The 23,865-nt window shown below is 37.9% G+C and overlaps 2 protein-coding genes across 2 annotated transcripts; both read left to right on the plus strand.

Moving 5' to 3' along the window:
* Positions 1-4,975: 4,975 nt before the first annotated feature.
* On the plus strand, positions 4,976-6,521 carry LOC141778268 (prostate-associated microseminoprotein-like). Its single transcript, XM_074652452.1, has 4 exons — positions 4,976-5,094; positions 5,183-5,296; positions 5,920-6,028; positions 6,135-6,521. Exons 2-4 carry the CDS (start codon positions 5,185-5,187, stop codon positions 6,307-6,309), a joined length of 396 nt encoding a protein of 131 aa, XP_074508553.1. The 5' UTR covers positions 4,976-5,094; positions 5,183-5,184; the 3' UTR covers positions 6,310-6,521.
* An 830-nt stretch (positions 6,522-7,351) lies between these two features.
* On the plus strand, positions 7,352-23,497 carry nbn (nibrin). The gene is made up of 17 exons (XM_074653645.1): positions 7,352-7,518; positions 9,351-9,472; positions 11,792-11,919; positions 12,936-13,095; positions 13,185-13,288; positions 13,384-13,501; positions 14,795-14,985; positions 15,117-15,217; positions 15,334-15,466; positions 15,575-15,783; positions 17,404-17,578; positions 18,320-18,896; positions 19,053-19,142; positions 20,083-20,223; positions 21,022-21,135; positions 21,219-21,268; positions 22,714-23,497. Exons 1-17 carry the CDS (start codon positions 7,488-7,490, stop codon positions 22,745-22,747), a joined length of 2,478 nt encoding a protein of 825 aa, XP_074509746.1. The 5' UTR covers positions 7,352-7,487; the 3' UTR covers positions 22,748-23,497.
* Positions 23,498-23,865: the final 368 nt, after the last annotated feature.

The following is a 23,865-nucleotide window of genomic DNA, read 5'->3' on the forward strand; positions in this document are numbered from 1 at the left end:
ATCTACAACAGTAAATTCTGTAAAACTGTGATCTTTAAAGTGACTTGTAACTATAGCTGCCAAAGTACAAATTCAATTTAGTGGAAGTAGTGTAAATTAAAATACATCAAATACATTACATCTAATTGTAAAATAGAATAAAATGGAAATACTCAAGTACTTAAAATTTTGAGTAAATGTACTTAGTTACTTTCCACCATATATGACCAATATCCATAATGTCTCCTGACACCGTACCAGGCTTACACATTGAAAATACCAAAATTAAGGATATTCCTTCGTGCAATATTAGAACACATGTTCAATAAACATTCTTGATGCAAACCTGGTTGCACAAAAGCAAAATAACAAAACTTGCCTAAATATGGAGAGCGTGGTTGTACAACTCCCACATGCAAATACTTTTGGTAATCATTTAGATATTGTGAGGAAAAATAAACTAAGATAGCTGATTTATACATTTTATTTACATGTTTTTTGTTTTGCTGCTCTCTGCTAGTCAACACACTTTTTCCTTCTCTTTTTCCGTCAGTAAAAATGGTCAATAAACATTATTGTAAATAATTATTATAAAAATGAAAATACATGTAATGCATGCGTGCATCCCTTTATAAAAGCAGTCTTTTGAGATATCAGCCATGTGAGAGTAACAGGATACAACTAGTGACGGTGAAGTGACCGTCATGTCCTCCCTACAGGCAATAACTGAAAGTTATTTGACTTTGCATCGGTGGCCATGTGTATGTGTGTGTGTCTGTGTGTGTGAGAGCTCACAGTAAGATGAACATCACATCTATTGATCCGACTAATGTGGGGAGGAAAGGCTGCAGGCCACAGTAGCTGATCAATATACCTCTAATTACATGAGTGTAGGTGGTCCCCCCCAAACTCACAGGGTTGTATATATAAATGCCGTCCCACTGAGGAATAACTCACAGAGATCATAGCTCACACACATTTAACAGTTAGTCTTCTCTCTTTTTTTTACGCTCAAAGTAACCACATTTTTTACTTGAACCGCTTGTTTTACCACATTTTTTACGAAAGGCCCACGAGGACGCTGTGTATGGATAGAGGGAATCGGTAAGTATTCTCCTATCTGTATTTGTGTGTGATGTTGAAGTTTGCCTCTCCTTTTCTTGCTCCTTTGTTTCCAATCATCTTTCCTGAAGCCAAAAGACACTCATAGGTGTTCCTACCAGGATCTCTGATCCCTGTTTGTGACTCCCTCCCTCAAGGCCTCCATCATATCCCTCTTGTGTTAGACTGGTTCTGCAGGTTCATTATATTAGACTTATTGTATTCTACATGGTGTCATCTGTGGTCTGTATTCAGCCTGAAACAAACTGACGACTGTATGATGTTTCCAGTATTTTTCTGTGTCACTCCCTTATTTATTCTAATTGCATTGTATCTCTTGTCTACAGGCTTTTTCCAGTCTGCTGCTGAGGCTCTGACTGGCTAGAAGCTGTGTGATATGTTTGATATTCGGTTGTTCTTGTGCTTCATTGTGTCAACTAAATATCAGACATATTCCTACAGAGTCTGGCATTGACTTCTGATCCGAGTTGTACCTCTGAAAAAAAAAGATCCATGAAGTTAGATGTTCAGGTAAATGGTTTCGGATGGTAAACTTTGCATTCTGTGCCTTATTATCTATTGCTAAATATCATAGAATATGATTGTAATGTTCACTTGTATTCCTTCAGTTTAATTGCATTAATCTCTGTGAAGAAAGTGTGAACATACATTATTAGTGCTGTGGTGCTTTAAATAAATGCAAAAAACTTTAACAATGATTTATTGATGCTCTTTATGTTCTGAATAAAAAAGTAAACAAACATGTTCCTGAATATCAAGTTTCACTGTTTACTCTCTCTTTCATTGTCTCTCAAACACCCACACCCACATGTACAACAATCTTTTTAACAAGAATGACAGCTGAGACATGGGATCTAAGCGTGCAAGTATACATCCTGCTCCGTGAGCAAACAGGTGGTTTTACTGGCACCATACGGGTTTGTGACATCAGATCAGAACAAAGACAAACCTGATAACAGCCTTTTGTCTCACTGGAGCAGAGAGAACCAGTCCTTTCACTCTTGTCTTATTCTCTCTACAGTCTAAAGTCTCTTATTGATAACAACTCTACCATTTTTATCCCCTAACTGCTCTCGATGAGCCTTTTTCTTTTTCTTCTTTTTCAGTAGGAATGTACAAGGACATTTGTTTGCTATCATCTGGTATTTTATCCATGCAGGCAAGGTCTGAATTAGCACCCGCCATACGCCAAATGCGGGTAAATTGTGCGTAGTGGCGGATAAAATCGTCAGGCCAACCGCACCTTAGGCAGACTAGGGATAGGAGCATAAAAACTGATTCTGTTGAGAACCGGTCCCTAGTTGTCCGATTCCATCTCATGCCTTTGTCACTATCTATTCCTCTCAATCGATGCTTTCCGACAGTTACACATGCACAATGTCACATATGCATGCCGTATCATGTTTCAGTTTGTTTGGGACCAGAACGAAAAAGAAAAGTGCTCAAAAGCATGGCGCTACTAAAACTAAACCTGGAGGGACGCACCCTATTTTTTTCCCTGATAACGCAACACTGTGAACAACAAACCTGTGTTGAAATCAACAGGATGAGTGTTAGTAACGTTACCTGTTAGCAGCCGGTGGGCAGCACCGTTCTGCTTGGTTAAATAACGTTAAAGGAGGTGCCATTGAGTTGCATTGTAGAGCGTTCAAGTGTTCAGTAAAAATGTAAAAAGTAAAAATATTGGGCGAAGGTAAACTTTAACTTTATCATGATGTGTTCAAATGTAATCTCGTAAATATGAAATATATATATAAATAAAATATAAAATATAAATTAGCAAGAGGAATACGACCTGTTTAGCTTCCTAACACTAGCTCTAAGCGGCTTATACATCATTAAAACTACTAATGCCGAGTTTTTTTTTAATCAAAGCAAATATTTAAATAAAAGTACAATCATTTATTTCCTAATCATTTGAATTGTGTTTTTATGCAAATAACCACTATAGACGACAATAACAAAGTACAGTACAGTACAGTACTGTGTACAGTACCCTCCCACCCCCGAAAAATAGGGCTCCCCAGAAGCTACGGTGTAATTCGAACACTGTGATTTACCGTGCAAATAATGTTTTTTGTGTATATTATATCAAATACTGAATGATATCTGATCTAAAATGTTATTCCCCCATTTAGCGCATACATTTCAAAAATGTCAGATAACATTTTAATGGCAGAAAAAAGAAATACATATAGTGAAAAAAGTTAATTTCAGACCCTGCATGCAGGATATAAATAAAACCTGATGGCATGATAACATCGTCTGCAGTGATTCATTCCTGTCTCCACATCTCTGATTCACGTTCTATTGCATCAGACATAGCGAGCTATATGCTTCAGATACAATTTTTATACCTTAATTAACTGATTTTACACAGAGTGAACATGCTTTTGGACTTTGGCTATTGAAACATCCTCCCTCCCAAACAATGAGTACTTTTATTAGGTAATAGTCTGATTTTCTAAGCAAGCGTAATTAGTTACATCCTAACGTGCACAAGCCTGTGGGAGCACTGGCTGGAAAATCAGTGGCACTGATGTGAGAAATGACATGCTTTTTAATCAAACGAGTCACTGAATAAGTACACTTTATGAAAAATGACATATTCACAGAGCTACATTGTAATGTGAATACCAGGCCATTGAGGGATTGTCTCGGGAAATACTATTTTTGAAACCAATACGAATCTGACAACAATTGGGAAACTGGATAGACAAAAATATGAATACATCAGAACAGCACAGAGAGGGAAGAAGTCAGGAGGATGCGGTTGTTGCAGCACCAGAGGGCGCCTGGGTTGAGCGTATAACCCCGTATGTGTGTGTCTAAGTCACTCATCTGATCTTTTGAGGACAAATTTCAGGTTTGATTATAAACATGTGGCTCCTGTTGGGGGACGGTTGTCTAATTTCAGACTCAAATGGTGTCCTTAGTTTGGTGTCACTGCAGATAGGTTAAGGTTAGAGTAAGCCTCTCGGCAGTGAGACCTCCTAAAAGTAACAAACAAATCTGTGTGTGTGTGTGTGTGTGTGTGTGTGTGTGTGTGTGTGTGTGTTATCAGAGAACTCAGGGCGGATTATTCAAACAACTTCTAGCACAAAGACACTGAAACCTCCAACACAAAAATAACCTCCAATTTAACCAAGAAGCCCTTAAATATCATAAATATCATAAATAGCATTAAAAAAAACACAATGACGCAAAAACATGCTATGTAAAAGAGGCTTTTAATAAAACAAAATTATACTTAAGTTCAGTGAATCCTGAAAACCACATGCTTGATGAACAGCATGATATGAAACTGAAGCAACTGATGTGCATCAATGAATTTGATCATTAGTAGGTTGTAAGATAAAGACAATTATTAATGAATATAATATAATTATACTAGATTTTAATGAGAAAGACAAATAACCTTTTTCCAATGATTTGTTTAACCATTTTTTTCATTGGATGTCCCAATAAAATACGTATACATGCGTGTCTGGATGTTGAGGTCAAGGGATCACACTATGTGTAGGACAATAGGCCACCAGCTGCTCATCCTATGGATGGTGTCACCAGTGCGATCTACTGATAGGGTCAAATGGCAACCCCTGAGACAAATGTTATCTGAAAGAGTGCACACTGTATACTCTAGGGCAATTTCAGTGAAGCAGCACAAGAGGGAATGACGAACATTGTAATAATAATGTTTGTATGCGTTTGTGTTTGTGTTTGTGTGTCTGCGTACTGTATGTGTGCGTGCAGATAGACGGTTCTTAATGAGTAGGGGGGCGGTGGACAAATAGCAATGAAGAAAGTAGAGATAAAGACGTGTATAAATATCTGTGCCCGCAGGGAGAGAGAGCATCAGTTCAAGAAGAGGAGACGCAGAGAACCGAACGGGGAATAGAGAGAATAGGAAAACAACGAGTGAATGAAAGCAAGACAAACAGGAAGAGAAGAAAGGGAAGGTTTTCATATTACATAGTGGAAACTTTTAAATAGGTAAGACTAACAATCTGACATTTCTGTCATGTGGTTATTATGTTTTTGATGTATTTTTTTATTTTACCTCTGAGCTGCTTCTTTTCAGAGATGGCAAACACAGCAGGAGGAGTGCTTCTGGCTTTACTGTTGTTCCTGAGCTCCAGTGTGCCACCATGTTTCTCTGTGTATAACAGCGGCGAGTGCTTCTTCAACACTAAAGGTGCAGTATGTGAATGTAAATGTGTGGACATAATGTTTCCCATAGGCTTTTATGTGTACATGTGTCCAAGTAGGAAGTAATAAATAAATTTTCCGAGGTACTTGCATTTTACTTTTATGCTTCTTCATACTTCTTCACTATATTTCAGATGGAATCATTGTACTTTTTACCACATATATTGGACAGTTATACTTTCTATTACTTTGCAAATTCAGATTTTTCCATCCAAAACATATGATCAGTTAATCCAATATGATGCATATTAATATAACAAACAACCCAGCAGTATATAAAGTAGTCGATATTAGTTCTACGCAGACCTGCTGCAGCATTTAAATGCTGCTTAATGCATCAGTAATGATAATAAAACTATAATATAATATGCATTATTATATATAACACTATGAAAAAGACAATTCCTTATAATGCAATGCTACTTTAAGTAAATTTTCTGATAATATTAATTATCTGTAATAATAATAACTGTATGTACTTCTACTTGAGTACATTTTTTGATGCATGACTTTTACTTGTATTGAATACATTTTACATAGTATTTCTACTTTTACACAAGTAAATCTACTGCTGTATTTGTCACAATAACTGATATTTTTTATTTGAAGGGAGCTGTGAACACATGGGACAGGTGTACGGGATAGGAGAGAGCTGGATAACCAGAGACTGTTATCAGTGTGTCTGCATGGAACCTTTTGGAGTAGGATGCTGTGACCAGTGAGTTTGTTTTAAATTCACAATCACTCCCAAAAAGTATTTAAACATATTCAGATGTAGCATATATATATATACTCTAACTCTGATCTCCTGATCTCCCCTATAGTGGAGCTCAACCTGTGGACTATCCAGACTGGTGCGAGATCATCCGTAAACCTGGCTCTTGTACGAGTGTTGCAGTGATGAGAGTCAATCACAAACTACCCTGCCTCTGGGGACGAGGCCGTCTCAGACCAGCTGCAGGCCTGCCGTGGAAATCTGACAATGATCCTTTATTTTGAGTTCAGTAATTAATGAAAAAAAAAATATATAGTAATAGCTGATGTTTATTTTGGATTCAATAGATAAAGACCATGGGTTTTATTTTATTATAAGGTTTGTGAGTGACAAAACTGTACTGAATTTTATAACAAAATCTGCAAATAACTACTATAGGATTTATCTGTTAACTCTGTTTATATGTATATTTTCAGATTTTAAAATGTGTTGTTGATGTCTGGGTTGTTTCTGGTTAATGTTTTAAGATTAAATAAAAATGTATGTCTTATTTCTGGTTTTATCAAATGTGTTATTTGTTGACCAATCTACAACACTTATTTAATTGTTGTATTACTTGCTTGCTCTACAATTGAGCACTGTCATACAGAATAGGGAATTCGCCTCAAAACAGAATAGGCCTACATATTGTGCGATTCCAAACATCAATAAAGTCTTATCTTAACCAAAAATAGTAAATTATAATGTATTTGTTTGATTAGTATTATTAATCTGATTCTGCAAAAGTTATCAGTTAAATGTAGTGGAGTAAAAAGTACAATATTTGCCTCTGAATTGTAGTGGATTAGAAGTATAGAGTAGCAGAAACTGGAAATACTCAAATAAAGTAAGAGTACCTCTAATTGTACAGTACATGAATTTATTGAAAGGATAGGAAAGCCCCTTGAGATGTAGCATCTCATTTTCGAGGGTGTGCTATAGACACAAATACAAAAACACATACAGAAAAAACAGCATTACATAACAAACATACACTGTAAATACACAGATACAGACAAGCTGCTCAACATCTTCCACCCAGACCCCCCCATCAGCCCTCTGCTGTTATACAAGAAAATAAATATATATAATATATACTTAGGTATATATACAGCACTTGACTAAATGTACTTTCCACCACTTTTCCTCTATTAACATTCATTTTTATTCAGGAATGTGCACTATTTCTTGAATGACATAGAATAATTTTATTTTGAAATAGATTCACTGACCCTTTATATGAATGAGGGGTTAAGACTTTTATTTTGAAAAGAAAGCAAAGGCGCAGGATTTATACGTCACACGGTGGCGCGCTCTGGAGTGTCCACCTTGTTGATGAATGTCTGCAGATGAGCTGAAATGTTGCTTTACCTCTGATTTACTGGTGATTTGAGTACATGAAGAGGCAACAAGCAGCAGTAACATGTGGATACTGACAGCCCTGGAGCCTGGAGGTAACTCTGACTGTCGTTTATTACATTTAAATGTTAGTTTAACACAGTTAGCTGGTTAAAGTTAGCTCAGGTATGATAACAACAACAACTGAAGGTAGAAAGTGAACTGCTCTTAACTGTGTTTTCTGGGTGTAGCAGGCTGAGGAAGATGTTAGTCATGTGATTATACTGCAGTTATCATGTAGTCAATGTAACTGTTGGAAGTTGTGTGTGAGTTGTGCATCTTAATGTTGCATAAACACACCATTAGGTGCTGGATTGATCACAAATGGGCTCAGATTGATTTGTTTATTTGAGAGTCCTGCACCAAATGTGTTCAAAAAGAACATTTCCATAACAATAAAGTCTTATTATTTTAGATATAGTGTTCTCTGTCTAAGTTGCCATGCATTTTCTATAAATATTCCTAACATATAAAAGTCCTCTCATTAAAGAGCTCATACATGCAACACATTATTGTTGGATTACAATTATTGATGCATCCATAGAAGCTTGTGAATTCCACCAGGGGGATCAATAAAGTCTTATCTTAACCAAAAATAGTAAATTATAATGTATTTGTTGATTAGTATTATTAAACTGGTTCTGCAAAAGTTATCAGTTAAATGTAGTGGAGTAAACAGTACAACAATAAAGTCTTATTATGTTGGATATAGTGTTCGCTGTCTAAATTGCCATGCATTTTCTATAAATATTCCCAAGATAAAAATCCTCTCATTAAGGAGCTCATACATGCAACACACTAGCACACTAGCCTACCTTCTGGCAACCTACATTGTATATAAGGTTCTATGTAGTAAATTGAACATTTAGTTTCTGGGCTTTGGCTAATTCCCAAATCTCATCCTTCCATTGTTCCTTATGGATCTTTAGTAGTTTTTGTTTTTTACTATATTTATATCACACTGCAAATTATTCCTGAATATAAAAATGTAAATCAGAAAGAGAAAATATTGCAGAAACCTCTCTTGATCTCAGGTAACTGTGTGCTCTGTCTAGGGCTGACCTGAATGCTTCGAAGCTTCGACCATTGCCATGGTATTCAACCTCCAAATCACTATTCAAATGCTTCATTTAAAAAATATATATTTATATATTTTTATATATAAGTATGTAATAATGTATAAATCCCTAAATATCCCATGAAATAATGAATAATCCCAGAACATTATAATACATACATATTCAGTTACATAACATGTATGAAATAGATCCTAGACATTGACGCATGCAGTGCAGGACATATTAGCTCCATTGGATAATATCACAGTCAGTGATTTAATGTTTACTTAGTAATAACCCACAAGAAACATATTTTAGATGCCTACAGAAAATTAATCAGTGACTGATTAATTGCTTTGAGTCATTTTGTAAGAAAAATATCAAAACTATCTGATTCCAGTGTGAGGATTTGGTGGTTTCCCTAGTCTTCTTCAATTGTAAACTGAATATTGTTGGGTTTTGGACTGATGATTGGTCAAAACAAGACATTTGAAGACGTCACCTTGGACTCACAAATCATTGTAATTGGCAGATTAATTGATATTGAAAATAATAGTTAGTTGCAGCCCCACTGATCTTAGAATTAGACATTTTACTTTACATTATGCTTCTTGTTCTTCAAAAGAGCATATGCATAAATCTTTGTCCTACTTCAAGTCAGCCTGCTCAGTATTCGCACAATGTGGTAATATACGTCTCTGCTACAGTGCAATGTAATATGTTGTCTTTTCCTGGTCATCAACATGTAAATAGATGAGCACCACAGTTAGGGTTGTCTGTGTGTGGTTTTTACATTAGAAGGTTCATAACTTGCCTCCTGTCACTCACAGGTGAGACCCACTATCTCCTCTCCAGTAAAGATTACGTGGTGGGGCGCAAGAACTGTGACATCATCCTACCCAACGACCAGTCCATCAGCAGGGCTCACGCTCATCTCACTGCCACTGACCAGGTGAGAGAAAGAGCTGTTGTACAGTATATATTGATTATTTATGGACTGAATGTGTCCAACAGAATCTGCTGTGCTTAAACAATCACTGATATATATCTGAATATCTTCCATATTAGGGCATGCATGTCTCTGTAGCTGGAATTTATATCAAGATACAAAGAGAGGATGCTGAAGAAAAAGGGAAGCCCCTGGACAGGTACACTCACACAGAGCCAAGGATGTACAGTAGTTAAAATGCCTTTATTCGTTTAGGGCATATCAAATTTTAAAAAGTACAACAGGAGAACGCCGACCTGTTTTGACCCACACTGGGTCGTCATCAGGGCGTGGCTGGAAAGAGGAGTCCTACTCCTAATAGAAAAAATAAGAAAGGCATTTTAACTACATCCTTGGCTCGGTGTGAGTGTGCCTGAAGTAAGCCTCGGGGCTGCCCTTTTTCTACAGTTTACAAATTTGACTTCAAGAGCAGCTTACATTCACCTAGACTATTTACAACTGAGAGCACCCAGTACTGAGTTCTGCACCCCAAGTTTATTCCTTATGCGAAACAGTACAACAATATTAAAAAAACAACTAAATCAGATTAACAAGAGCTGTGACACTGTTCACAAGTTGGTAAACCTTTTCAAGTAAAGCCGTTAGTTTGATCTGTTAATGTCTTTACTTTCCTCTGTAGTTCCAAAGACAAGCCTCCAGACAGATTAAAGGTTTAAATGATACTCCATCTGTTGAAAATCAAATATTCACCTCATTTAGTTACAGTGCACACAGTTAGTATAGTAGATAGTCTCATATTAGTGTTCATGTTTTGCAGGATTATCAAGACATTGATTTGACCATATCACCCAACCCTTCTAGTGTACGAAGTATATGAGTAATATGATTTCATTTGGAAAAAGGTTTCCTGTGTAATGCCACTTTCTGCACAGAAGGTGGTGTTATTGCACCAGTCCAGTCCAGCGTGACTGAAACTGAAATAAAGCACTAAATTGTTGTGACCTTCAAGTGTAACACCACCTATTTTATAAAACGGACTGCTCAGAGATTTGATATTTCCAGTAGTTAGTTAAATATGTTATTAATTATGTCATGCACATACAAATACCCAACCCAGTTGTAATATATAGATTTACACTGTACGTTGTTCTTGACTTTAAGAATAGGGTGCAGTGTCGTCATTCATTGTTTTAAGTTTATCCCCCTTTTTCATTTATGGATTGTGATTATTGTTGTGATTTATGTGTTTGTTGTAAAGCACTTTGTAATGTGAGTTTTGATAAGTGCTATATAAATAAATTTTATTATTATTATTATTATTACTTATAAGGGACCAAACATGCAGTTGTAGTGGTGAAACATGTATATGACAAGAACATGGTTTCTTACATACAGTATAACATTACAGACAAAGAACTTTTGTTTTAATAATCATCCACCAGATGATCATCAGAAAAGAAAGGACATTTTACTAAAAAGTGTAGCCCTTTAAATATCATATAATGAGGACTAAAACATTAAATAGACTTCATCTCTCACCCACTATGTTAATTACTAACCATGCTGCCTCAGCTGAGTAATAACATACGAAATAAAACATACAGGAGTGTAATTAGAACAACAATGATAGGTTGAAATATATAAAAAAAGGACATAGGTAAATGCTGATACTGTACAGCTTGTTCTCCGGGGACTTAAATTGGGCACCTCTAGCTAATAATGTACTCCGCACTACCACAATGCACATCAACTGCAAAGCGTATGATATACAAACACAATCTTAAAATACAAAAGTAAAGTTTAAGGCCAATCATGTTTTTTTTATTGGTGAAGATGTACAGTATGTTGTTTGAAGATGGGGATTATTAACCTTGTTGTCATTGTTAATGCATTGCATATTAAAACCAATCCTTCTAACATAGATTTTTCTTTTCATCCATATTCATCAGAATCTTCTTGATTTTATTTCTTTCTGATTTCTAGGTGGATTTTGAGTCATCAATTCATAATCCTTCTGTTCCATAAGAGTGTCTAAAAGTAATTCTCTATCTGTTAATACTCAAAAGAATCAGAAGTTCATGTGTTTTATTTTTAGTTCTGGACGTCACCTGTTTAGCATGTAGACGAGGCTGTGGTCCTCTCCATTTGTTCTTACACTTAAGGTTTAATTGATTTTCCAAGCCTCGGATACATTTCTATCTTAGGCTTATTTGAAAGGATGGGTTTCTCATTTAGACATGAATAATTGAACAGAAAGATGCGGGATGGTTTGTTTGACTGATGGACAATTTCACGAGTTGCTCTAATGAATTTTATTCCTAGACCCTGACTGTAAAAGACACCTCCAAGTACGGTTCATTCGTCAACAGCCAGCGCTTGACAGAAAACACATCAGTGAATCTGAATTCAGGAGACAATGTTACATTTGGGGTTTTTCACAGCAAATTCAGGTAAGTAACTGAAACAAAACCTGGTTAATTATGTTTTATATCATGATCACTAAGTCTGGCATCATCTTTTACTTTTAATGTGAGACACCTCAAGCAAAAATATAGTTTTTCATGTACTGGTCAATTTTGAGATTTTGGGCTGTTTTGCTTTAACATGTCTTCTTTCAGACTAGTAAGAAAGAAAACATCCAGAATACACAGTTAGGTTTCTATTTTACTAAACTTTGTCTATATGTGTCTGTAAATTTCTCCTAAATTCACCCAAAGTTAACATTAGATAACGCCTCATTTGCATGTATGAAAATAACGTTTCAGAAAATTTGTAATGCAAATAAATAATTGGCTTATTGTAAGTAACCAGCTAGGGAAGTTTCATGGTGATATCTTTTAGTTAACTTTTTTACCCTATTCACCTGTAGTGTCTTCAAAATGTACGGGATTTTACAATCCCTATCTTTAAAGGCTGTTTTCTCAAAATGAGGTTTCTCTCAGACTCTGAGGCAGAAATCTCCACTCCAGTATCACTGACACACACCACACTTTACAGTTTCATTCCTATCTATAGTCTGAAGGTTTTTACAGAGGGGTTTGTTCATATGTCATTCATAGCCTGATTTATATCACATTTTATTCCAAAAAAACATGGAGAAAATGTTGTTGTTGTTTTTTTTATGACTGTTGATAATATTTTCTGATTCATGGAGTGATACAAAGAGATATCCTAAACTCCCTCTGTAAAAACCTCTTACTCTAATATGTCAACAAAATGAATTAAACTTTGCTTTATCCAATGTCCAGATTTCTGTTCTGGAAATGAATGAAAATGAGCGCATATTTAATAGGATAAGGCCTCATTTGTATATTCAAACGTAAAATTTCGGAAAACTTGTTATACAAAAAAGAATTGCCTTAATGTAAGTAATCAACTGGGGAAGTTTCATGGTGATATCCATTTGAATTTTAATAAATTGAATTCCATGTTGCATTATAAATCTCCTTCATCGTCTTCATCTCAGTGTGGAGCATCAGAAGCCAGTGGTGTGTTCGTCGTGTTTGGACACTGATGGCAAGGCGTCGCTCTCTCAGGCCCTGTTGGCTTTGGGTGGAAAGCTGGTCAACTCCTGGACTCAGGACTGCACTCACCTGGCCATGCCCACCGCTAAAGTCACCATCAAGGTCAGGCCCAGACTCATGTATTCTCATTAAGTGGTTAAAGGTGATGTGTTTGTCCCTAAAGATGTGTTCTTCCTGTTTTTCCTAATTAGACTATTTCTGCTCTGCTGTGCTGTCGTCCCATCGTGAAGCCGGAGTTCTTCTCAGAGCTCAGCAAAGCCGCTCAGCAAAAATTACCCCCGCCTAAAGCTGAGAGGTACAATACAACCCAACCTTATGTGTACTAATTCACAATAAGGATGCACTGAACATCACACAGCATTATCTTTTTATCTGTTCATTGTTTTTTAGTTTCATCCCTGAGATCGATGAGCCCAGCTTGAGTAAAGAGGATGTTAACCTTGGAGTGATTCCAGTTCGCAAACAGCTTTTCACCGAAAAGACCTTCATATTCCTCAGCACCAAACAAGTATGTCTACTTCTTTCTTTGTAATGACCTACAGTTATCCTCCTCATTCAAGGATAACAAAACACATGAGAGTTATAGAAATAAGCTCACGTTATAGGGTGTATAACTGCCCATTAGCTTCAGAAATGATGGAAGGTCACATGATCCCGTCAGCGTCTTGTTTATCGGTTGCCAAGGAGTCGGCAGCCCAGAGATCCTCTGGGAGACTCACTGCTCCAGAGGAGAGCTGCAGCTAATGATTATTTTCACAATAGATTAGATATTATCTAGATTAATTGTTTAGTTTATAAAATGTAGAATTAATGTGACTTTCATCCGATTTTAAATGTATCTACCTCATCGTTTGTCTATTACAGTTTACCAGAGCCCAAAGCTTTATTGGAGTATTTTTACATTGTGTCATCAGCAGGTGAACAATTATCTATTTAATATGACGGAAAGCACACAAATCTCTGCCTTTTTAAAACTAAGACCTCAGAGACCTCTGTGCCGACTGGTAGAGAGTGCGCTCGAGACTAAATACCTTGAGTTTTCGTATTAAAAATTAAAATCCCCACCGCCGATGTAGAAAAAATAAGAACAGAATAGAAAATAATGGAGACCGTTTGATGCTGCTGTAGTGTTTATTGATGTATATATGTATGCTGCAAATATGCTATTTTAATGTTGTTATTATTATTATTCAGTGGGTTTTATTTCCCTTCTTATGCTATGCATTCTATTGCATCTTATTTTTATCTTATTGTATCAAGTGTGTTTTATTTCCCATTTTGTTTTACATTAATTATATCAATCTATCCCTGTGTTTATGTTCACTCTACGTCTATTTTCATTTATTGTAATGCACTTTGTGCTGCATTTCTTGTATGAAAGTTGCTATACAAAGAAGTTTATTATATTAATATTATTATTATTATTATTATTAGTAGTAGTAGTATTATCTCCAGGAGAGCAAACTCTGCTATCCGTAATGTGTTTGCATCCCTGTTTTAAGTAGCCAGCTGAAATATAAATCGTAGTTGACTGTTATCACATTATGAGTGAATGTTTTTCCAAGCTTGAAGCTGCGAGTGTTCTTGAGTACAACAACATTATATGGTATCCTCTAGAACAAATGCTTTTACAATAACTAAAATATTCATGAGTCGCTCAAAGGTTTGAGCCTTCAGTCAGACCAACAGGAGGGGAAATATAAGAACTTTATTGTCAGTAGACACAAAGTCACTCCCGTCTCCGTGATCTGCTGTACAGATAAACAATCTTGGAATTCCTGCTCTTCTATGTTGTTTGCAGCTCAAGCGCCTGAGTGTAGCAGTGAGTTTTGGAGGTGGCAGGAGCCAGCTGCTGGAGGAGGACTCTCTGCCCCGAGACCTGCTGGAGTCTCCACAGAGCTGTGTGGTCGATGTTACGGCAGGCAGCTCCCAAACTCTGCTTCCTCCCTCTGCCACAGTGTGGGCAAACTCTGTGAAGAACATTGTTCAAAGGTTTGCACAAACTCCAGTTTTTCTGTTGAAAAGCACTTGAGAGTGTGTTTTGGCACTTTTATTGTCAAAGCGATGATTTGTGAACACTTTAAAACTCTCTCTCTGCCATTTGTCCCTTTTTCCGCCGACAGAAAAGGCCTCAGAGTCATCACAGAGTCTGAAATCGGTTTGGCTGCCATCTACGCTTCCTGTGACAAGTACTGCAATCCATCCTGTCCGACACCAGACTCAGGTGGGTGACCTGAGAGAAAGCGTTTATTGCTGTTGTTCAGTTTCTTATTTTGATGTAATTTTTCTCCTGCGTTATCATTTTTCTTTAATTTGTTTCTATCTTTGTTTACATTTTAGAGGCGGCACCAAAAGTGCCACCCAGAATCCCGAGTGCTTCGCTGTCACAGAGCACGGCGGTGGATGAGACTATGTTACCTGCAGCATCTCAGAACATCACAGCTTATGCAGTTAACACAGAGTCATCACAAGGGTACCGACAGGCACTCACAGACATGCGTCCGTTATGTGTGAAAGTTGTCCATGCTTCTGTTTGTTCTAGGAAGCCTGTCTGATGTGTGTAAATGTTCTTATTTATCAGGACAGCGCTATGTGAAGGTACAGGAGTGACGGCGGTAGGGGAGACTCCTGAGAAGAAGCGAAACCAGAACAGCAGTCAGCTCCGTGGATCCAAACCTGTAGCTCAGAAGACGACCACACAGTGCATCGTGGCTGATACAATGAGCTCATCGTTCAACACTGTAGAGAACACGGACTCACAGAGGAAAAAGCCTGAGTCCAAACCGGCAGGTAGCTGCATGAATGAAATAGGGATGCACTAATCTGTCTTTTTCTTCTTTGATACCAATTCTGATACCTAAAGTCTGAGACATACAGAAACTAGGACTGTCCTCGTCCAAAGAAATTCTTAGTCGACCAACACTCATATGATTTTGTCGACTTAGTTGATTTAATCGACAGATCTGTAAAACTGAGTTTCTCCACAAAGAATCACACAAAAGCACCACTTTAAAAACGACTAATCGACTAAAGAAATCTTAAGGCCAAAATACACCGGCGTGCGCCAAAACAGCTGCCCCTATTATTTTCTATGTACACCCCTACACCGGCTAGGAGCTTGTTGAAGTCCCGCCCCGCGACACTTCACGCCACTGTCCTGTTTCCAGCCTCGCCGCCTCTGAAAAAACTCATTATTTTGCACTTGCTCCCTGCTTGCTACATCCCAGCTCCCACAGCAGCTCTTCTTCTCTGCTCCTGTGGTAGCTCGACTTTTGATCTCCTCACTCACCTCTTGCTGTCGCTGTCTCGTGTGTGTTGGTGAATGGATGAGGAGAGAGTATTTGTTTAGGTCGAGAAATATCCCGAGTTATACGACCCACAATGGCAAAAAAGATATTGCCTGGCGAGCCATAGTTCTGGAGGTTGGCCCTTCAGGTGAGAAATCAAGTTTAAGTTGTGGGTGTCCACACATCATTTAAAGCTAAGCTAGTTATTCAGATCTTTTACTTTAGTAAAAGTAGTAATAACAAAGTGTAAAAATACTCCAGACGTGCTGCAATTCAACGCTTCCTATTGGTGCTAGGGGCGGCACTTGACCCGCGTTGTATGACGTGCCGCTGCGCTGCGGCAGTAGTGTGTGTTCAGCTTCAGTCAACTAGGCCAAAATGACCGATTAGTAGACTAAGTGACTGAGAGGGGGCGGCACAACTGTATGAAACTGATTTGATTTTTCTTTGTAACATAACATGGAGCTTTACTGTATCTACACATCATTTATTCTTAATTGTAATTGTTCATAAGTAGTTCACATGAACAACAGACACAGTTTAGAGCTCCTTCTTCATTCTTCAACAATATATATTTATATTATCTATACATATAATTTGGCTCTAATAAATTCTAAATAAATTGCTTGTTGTGCTGTTAAGAGTTATATAACAGCATTGATTAGGAAAAAGTGTGTAATATGGATCAATCACGTCCGTCCTGTAACGATTCTTTAAATGAGGTCAGAGTATTTGTGTCAATACCGATCCGGTGTATTGGATTGGTGCATCCCTACAATGTATTTGGATCTATTTGTCAGATTTGATTGTGATTTAAATATATTTACGAGTGGCCTAGTTAAAGGAATAGTTTGACATTGTGTGAAATATGCTTTTTCAGTAACTTCAGAGATATTTCATGTTAATTAGTGAGCCTTAGTTAGGAGTGGAAGGTGGATCTTGTTAGTTTTGGACAGAGCCAGGCTAGCTGTTTCCCCCTGTTTCCAGTCTTTATGCTAAGCTAAGCTAGTGCACTGCATCTACCTCTCAGCAAGTGAGCGAACTATCCCTTGAATGCACTCATAATAGGTATATCAGCTAAATGCCTGTAATGCTGTAACCATTCAATCAGTGTTTTTTGCAGTTTCAGGTCTAGGCAGTAGTGACATGTGGTCCCAGCCATCCCTTCCCAGGACCTCTGGTGGCACGAAGGCATTCCTCCAGAAGCAATCTCCTCAGAAACAGAAAACATCTGCACAATCTTCCCCTCAGAAACAATCAACTCTGACCAATTTCTTTCAAACAGTCAACAAGAAAAGGTAAACATCTGCTCTTTCAAGGCAGGGTGGGCGATCTTGAGAAACTAGAAAGAGTTTGCTAGATTTCTAAAAATGATCCAACCAAAAAACCCAACTCAGGGTTGCCAACTCTTTTCCAATGAAGCAGCATTAGCTGCTTACTAGCTCCAAATGTCATCAACACTCATAGTCTGTCGCTTTGGGCCTCCCTCTAAAGCCTCTCCCCCACCACAATTATCATTTTGAACATAAACATATCATAATGAACAGCAAACATGGCTATTGTTATTACTCACAGCTGTCCAGCTAGCAGCTTGTGGAAGACTCCGGTCACACGCAATGAGTGCATGGGCAGCGTGTGCAAAGGCAGACAGCCCATCCAGTCGTTACATTCAGGCCAAATTAAATGATTGGACGAGTTTATAACAGTCCCGCGACAGCCACAGATACTAATTTATTTCTTTTTTTTTTTCAGACCATTTGATTTATTGATCGTTTTCGGGATGTAATGAGAATTTCAACTAACATGATGTTGATGATGATGATTAAGATTAACAAATGTTTTCCGAAATCTTTACCAACCCTACCTTTAAAGTGGGTTAGAGGACTTTATCTGTGTTTTTTTGTTCATGTTGTTATTAAAGTAGTGCACTAACTATACAACTGCTTTACCCAATGACAATTAACACATACCTTTGACTGACAATAATATAAGCTGAAAGTCTATTCTCACCCTTCTCTTTGTTTCATACTATCATCAAGGCCTTTGGAGGACGAGCTCTTCGCCGTCACGTCAGAGCCAAAACGGCCTGCACTGGAATCAGCCACGTCTAAAGAAACATCCTCACGTTCAGGCAGAGTCCCTGCAGCAACACTGGGGTCAGCAGCTGATCTTTTCTCAGGACGGTCAGAAGCTCAGTCAGACAGGGTCTCCCACAATGTCCAGGAGGAGCCACAGAGTAGAAAGAGGAAGGAGATGGAAGCAGAGATATCGATGGATGAATTGGAGTCTCTTATGTCTGAGGATATGGACTTTGATGAGCAACCCTCACATAGTCAAGGCCAGCAAGCACAGCTAGTAATGCGCAGTTCAACCGAACAGAAACAAGGTTTAAATACTGTGGAGGCGTCATCTTCAAACAAGAGGAAGCGGGTCCACCTTGAAGAGAGTGGAAATAACCAAACTGACCAGCATATTGTCTCCATCAAGACAGAGCAGGTTCATCCTTCAGAATACCAGACAACTAATCACGAGTCCAGCAAACCTCCACAAGTGTCATCTGCCAGTACAAGTTCAGACATACAGCCTTTTGACGATGACGAGGCGTCTTTCATTGAGGTGAGGATTTACTGTCAGTGTTCTTTTGTTCATCCAGTAATTTAGAGAAAAGAAATTAAAACTGCCTCAGCACACATAAACGCTTCACTTCTCAGTTTTATAGTCAATTTTGTTTCACTATTACTAAACATTTGTCACCCTTTTTTATTCCTGCAGGATGTAGAACTACTCAAAGTAGATCTCTCCCAGCCTGAAGAAGAGACTAAGCCCTCTCTGAAACCGGTTACAGTCAAACAGGAGGTCCAAGTAAGTTCTGTGAAAAAGCTTTTACTGTTACAGTTTTCTCTCTCCTCCTTTTGAATAAGCCACATTTACTAGCTGTACCTAGATGTTTAAAATTAGCCTTTCCAGTGTTCAATGGTTCTAAAGATTGGGACAGGTTAGGAAGCATTTGACACATCAAAGTTAATAAACGCAGTATTTCCTCTGGCTGCAAGCCAACAGTGTTTGTTAAATGGTACATCAAACATTTTTGATGTGGCTCCAGCTTCACGTGAGTTCAATCTCAGAGCATCAACTCAAATTTCAGTGTTTGCTGGCATCCAAGAACTATAAGTGGCTAGACAATGTATTTATTGTGCTGTGGTGACACTTAAAATCTCCCATATGCAGTGTAATCTATAAACAAATTCAAAGATCCAAAATGATTACTAAAAAAAACAGACATCATTGATATGAGTTTCCAAACTGTGAAATATTCATATTGGTGTTGGCCTCATGAATCCAGTGTTGGTTAGCTACTTGACATTGAGAACCATTCAGGATTCACAAGAGAGATACTGTCTGAACTGCCTGAACTCCTTGTTATTTTTGTATGGTTCGAATAGCGATACTGAATATTTGAAATGGTTTCAAAACTAATTTTTCGCTGTAATCGATACACAGGTTCCAGCTGCATATTCTGTTCTCTCTCTCTCCGACAGCGAGCTGACACACACACACACACTGCTATTTATCTTTTAATAACAATCTAAAATCTCATGCCCTCAATGTTGTGTCAATTTTCCCCTGTGGTATCGAAAATGTATGTATAAATATGTATAAATTCCAGTATCGTGACAACACTATATTGTTGTATAAATCACTTTAGTTGTTTTCTTTTATATTCTACAACATTAATCTACGCTAGAAAGAATAGTAACCGTCCATCAGACAAAAGTTGACTCATCAATGTGCTGTTTTGCAGGAGTCAAAGACTGATGAAGACCTTCCTAATAAGCTGGTGTTAGTGGAGTTCAGATCTCTCACTGTGACCGCAACTCCCAAAACCAAACCGCAGAAGATGCAGAGCAACGGCAATGCAAAGAACTTCAAACGTTTCCGCAAGGTCAGACTACGATGCAACTTACACGACAGAAACACACAGTACACAGGAGCAGTGTGTAGGATGTAGTGGTGATGTTGCAGATTGCAACAAACTGAATACCCCTTCGCTCACCCCTCCCTTTCCAAGCGTGTAGAGAACTACGGTGGCCGTCAGGTAACGTATAAAACATGAAAGGCTCTCTCTAGAGCCAGTGTTTGGTTTGTCCATTCTGGGCTACTGTAGAAACATGGCAGACTCCATGAAGAGGACCTGATCCCTATGAATATTATATTTTATTTCTGCCAATAGATCCCCCTAAATCCTACACACTGCTCCTTTAAATAAGTTATAAAACTCCCAACAAGCACCGTCGTGTTGTATTCAGTTGTAGTCGTATGTGTGCCAACAGATGTCATCTAGGTATTTTTTCCTCCACTAATTATACACAAATTATACAGCTCACCTTTTGAGTGACAACAATTAAACTTTCCATCTGTTTTAAAAAGGAAAAAATCTGCCCTCATTTATGAGTAGGGTGAAAAAAAAAAATCCAATTTCAACTGGATGAAATAAAAAAGTTCAGAATTGGATTTTTATGCAATATCAATACCCGTGGACGAGGGCTTTTTTTTCCTTTTTAAAATGACCTCTTTTCCCCTCCAAGCACATCAGTGAGTCATTCCTTTATTCTTCATAAAATGTCCATTATTTGCGAGACACTTTTCCAATTTTTTAGAAATGATCATGTATGCTCCGATGAAAACATTCTCCTCATGTACAGAATCATTTTCTTTTTTCATATAAATGTGCTTGTGACAGATCTGCGTGCCAGGTGCAGAAGGCTCGCCCCACGTCATCGGAGGATCTGATCTACTGGTTCACAACAGGGGCAAAAACACTGATCTGGATGAATGGCTGAAAGATGCAGCTGAGGTACTGTCGTCACCCTGTCTCTCTTATCTGTCTGTGATCTGTCCGAGCCTTGCATTCATGATTTGAGCCTGTGTTTGTTTCAGGAGGCGCGTCAGAGCAGACGGGACGAGAGTGCTGGAGATGACCTCTTTAGGTGAGAAACTGGATTTCATTTTCTGAACTGTATAACGTTGTTACCCGCTTTACTTAACCCCCCCCTAAAACCCTGTAAGGTTTCCAGCATGTGAAGGAAAGCCAAACCATTTCATCTTAACCTATGTTTTGTCATTAGACTGACATTTACAAGTAAAACAGTGCCTCGTTCTTTTATATAACGCTTGCTTTTTTTTAAATATATAAATAAATCATCAGAAACACATACAGTACATTTTGCATTGACAATGGACACTTTTGCCTGCGTAATCCACATACCCATGGTGCGTCAGTGGCCCCTTTGATTTAAGTTTTAGACGGCAAAACCGTTGGCCCTACTTTAGTAGGGGTCGAGCGGTGAGCGGGAGTATGTGAGCCATGCTCACTTTTGCCTTGTTACTGTGGTAATAACTAATGGAGATCCTAAATAAAGTAAAAAATATATACGTATATTCTAATTGTTTACTTAGGTCATAGCGTGCGTGTTATTTGTTATGAATTCTGCCTAAAATCATATTCAAATGAAACAATACTGTGGTTTAAACTGAGAAAGTATCTACAGTTAATGTTATCCCGGTTCTTTAGTATAATGCATTGAATGTTACTTTGTCCCTTTTTTGTGTTTATTGTTTGGCCAGACCGGTATAAATGTTTCCCCCTTTTGTCTCTTTGTCGGTAGTATCCTTTCTGATTTAGACCTCATGGGAGGATAGAACTAACTGTTAACTAACTGGTTTGTTTCTCCTGGACATTGACATTTGGGTCAAACCCTAAGTTTGTTCTTTGCACTAGACTTGCTTGGTCCCTCACTTTGTATAAATACTAGTCAGGGTGATAAAAACCCTCTTAAGTAACGATTCTGTCTGTACAGCCTCGGTCATTATAATCAGGTGCAGACATTATATAATTAACTGAGAATTATGGATATTGGGCCACTGTAGCTTCAGTTTAACCAATCGGAGCTTAGTAATTATTTCGTCACAGCGGTTGCCAGGGTAACAGAGGTGATGTAAGCCGTCTCTGCTGCTGTCGCTGCCGTGTTTTCTTTGACTAAGCAGAAAGGAGACAGTCTGAGATTGATTTTGTGTGTGTGTGTGTGTGTGTGTGTGTGTCAAGGCTGAGCTGTTTGATCACTGATTCATGCTCAGTCAGTCATGCGTATCCGGGGAACAGACTGCTGCTAAGAAAACAATCCGGTATTTTTTTTTTTTTTTGGTAGGTCTAAACGAAGTTTCCAGACGTGGTTTATAGGAAGCCTGTTTGCTTTAAGCTGTTCAAACACTGTCCTCGTTTTACAGCGCTTAATTTGGGCTGTTTTTATTTGTTTGTTCAAAATGCCTCTAAGGACATTGAGGAATGATCCATGAGGAATGTTAAAAGCCCATCCTGACATGGACAGACCTATGAGATCAAATCGTTTCTGTGTGTGTGTGTGTGTGTCTTTAGGTACAACCCCACCAAACTAACCAGGAGAAGATGAAATGCCTTCATGTTATCATCATCCAGAGGGAATTCATTTCAAAGGCACAGGAAGTATGTCAAACTCCCATCAACACCGCATAAAAAGGATTCCAGAAATCATTTCATAGATAACTCCTGATGTCTGTATTTCAAATGTAGCTGCTTCATAACAGCTAAAATCACCAAATATGTTTGTCATTGTTTTGCGTTGCTGTTCTTCCTGTTCATTCCATCCATAAATGTCACTAATTAAGCCACTGACAGTGAGCAATGTAACAAAACAGTCTCATGTTCAGAGATTTTTCTCAAAGTTTTATTCGTCAATAATAAAAAAAATGCGCCATACAAAACATTAAAAACTCTTCAGTTTTACAGAGTGTGTTAAAACTCTACATGCTGAAAGCAGCTATTCCTTCGTTTTGAAGTTAAGACCAAATGTGTTCCCTGGTTTTAGCTGAACTGGAAACTTAAGAGGGAAGTTGCCGTTTCTGAAACGATCTCCGATGAGCCTACAGGCACTTAACAGATCTGAAACTGTTCAGATAAGTCGTCGTCGTCGGGCCAGATAGTTGAACCTGTCAATTCATACTGAAGGCAAAGTGCCACGTGTGAGTTGAGAGTGGACTCAGCGTTCAGCATGAATCATGCAGTAATAAAATGGGCAGCAGAGTGACAAAAGGAAGAAGGAGACTGGCCTTTAAACACTTTTTTCTAAATTTCAATGGGATTATTTTGTATTATTACTTTGTGATTAAAGCAAATTTTCTACTTTGTACTTGCAAGTTGCTTTTTAAAATTCATACAAATCTGTACTTAAATGTAAAGTATATGGATGGACACACAATAAACCAGCAGATTGCTCTTGGAGTTGGAAGCGGTGGACAGTTGTGTCCAACCTCAGATCATATTTTTATCCATCCTTTAAGTAAATTCAAAACAATAAGAGTCATCTCCCAGTCTCTGCAGTCCTTGAATCTTCCCACGTCTGTCCTTATAGCACTTTTGTCTTCTGCTCACAGCAGCTGCTGCTAGGCAATGGTTCATGCCCGCATGCATATATTTAATACTCATATCAAAACAATATTCAGAAATCAGTGAAAAAAGCATCAAGGAATAATTCAGCTGAAATTCAATATT

Source organism: Sebastes fasciatus, chromosome 12 (assembly GCF_043250625.1).
Source record: "Sebastes fasciatus isolate fSebFas1 chromosome 12, fSebFas1.pri, whole genome shotgun sequence".
Taxonomy (NCBI): Eukaryota; Metazoa; Chordata; class Actinopteri; order Perciformes; family Sebastidae; genus Sebastes; species Sebastes fasciatus.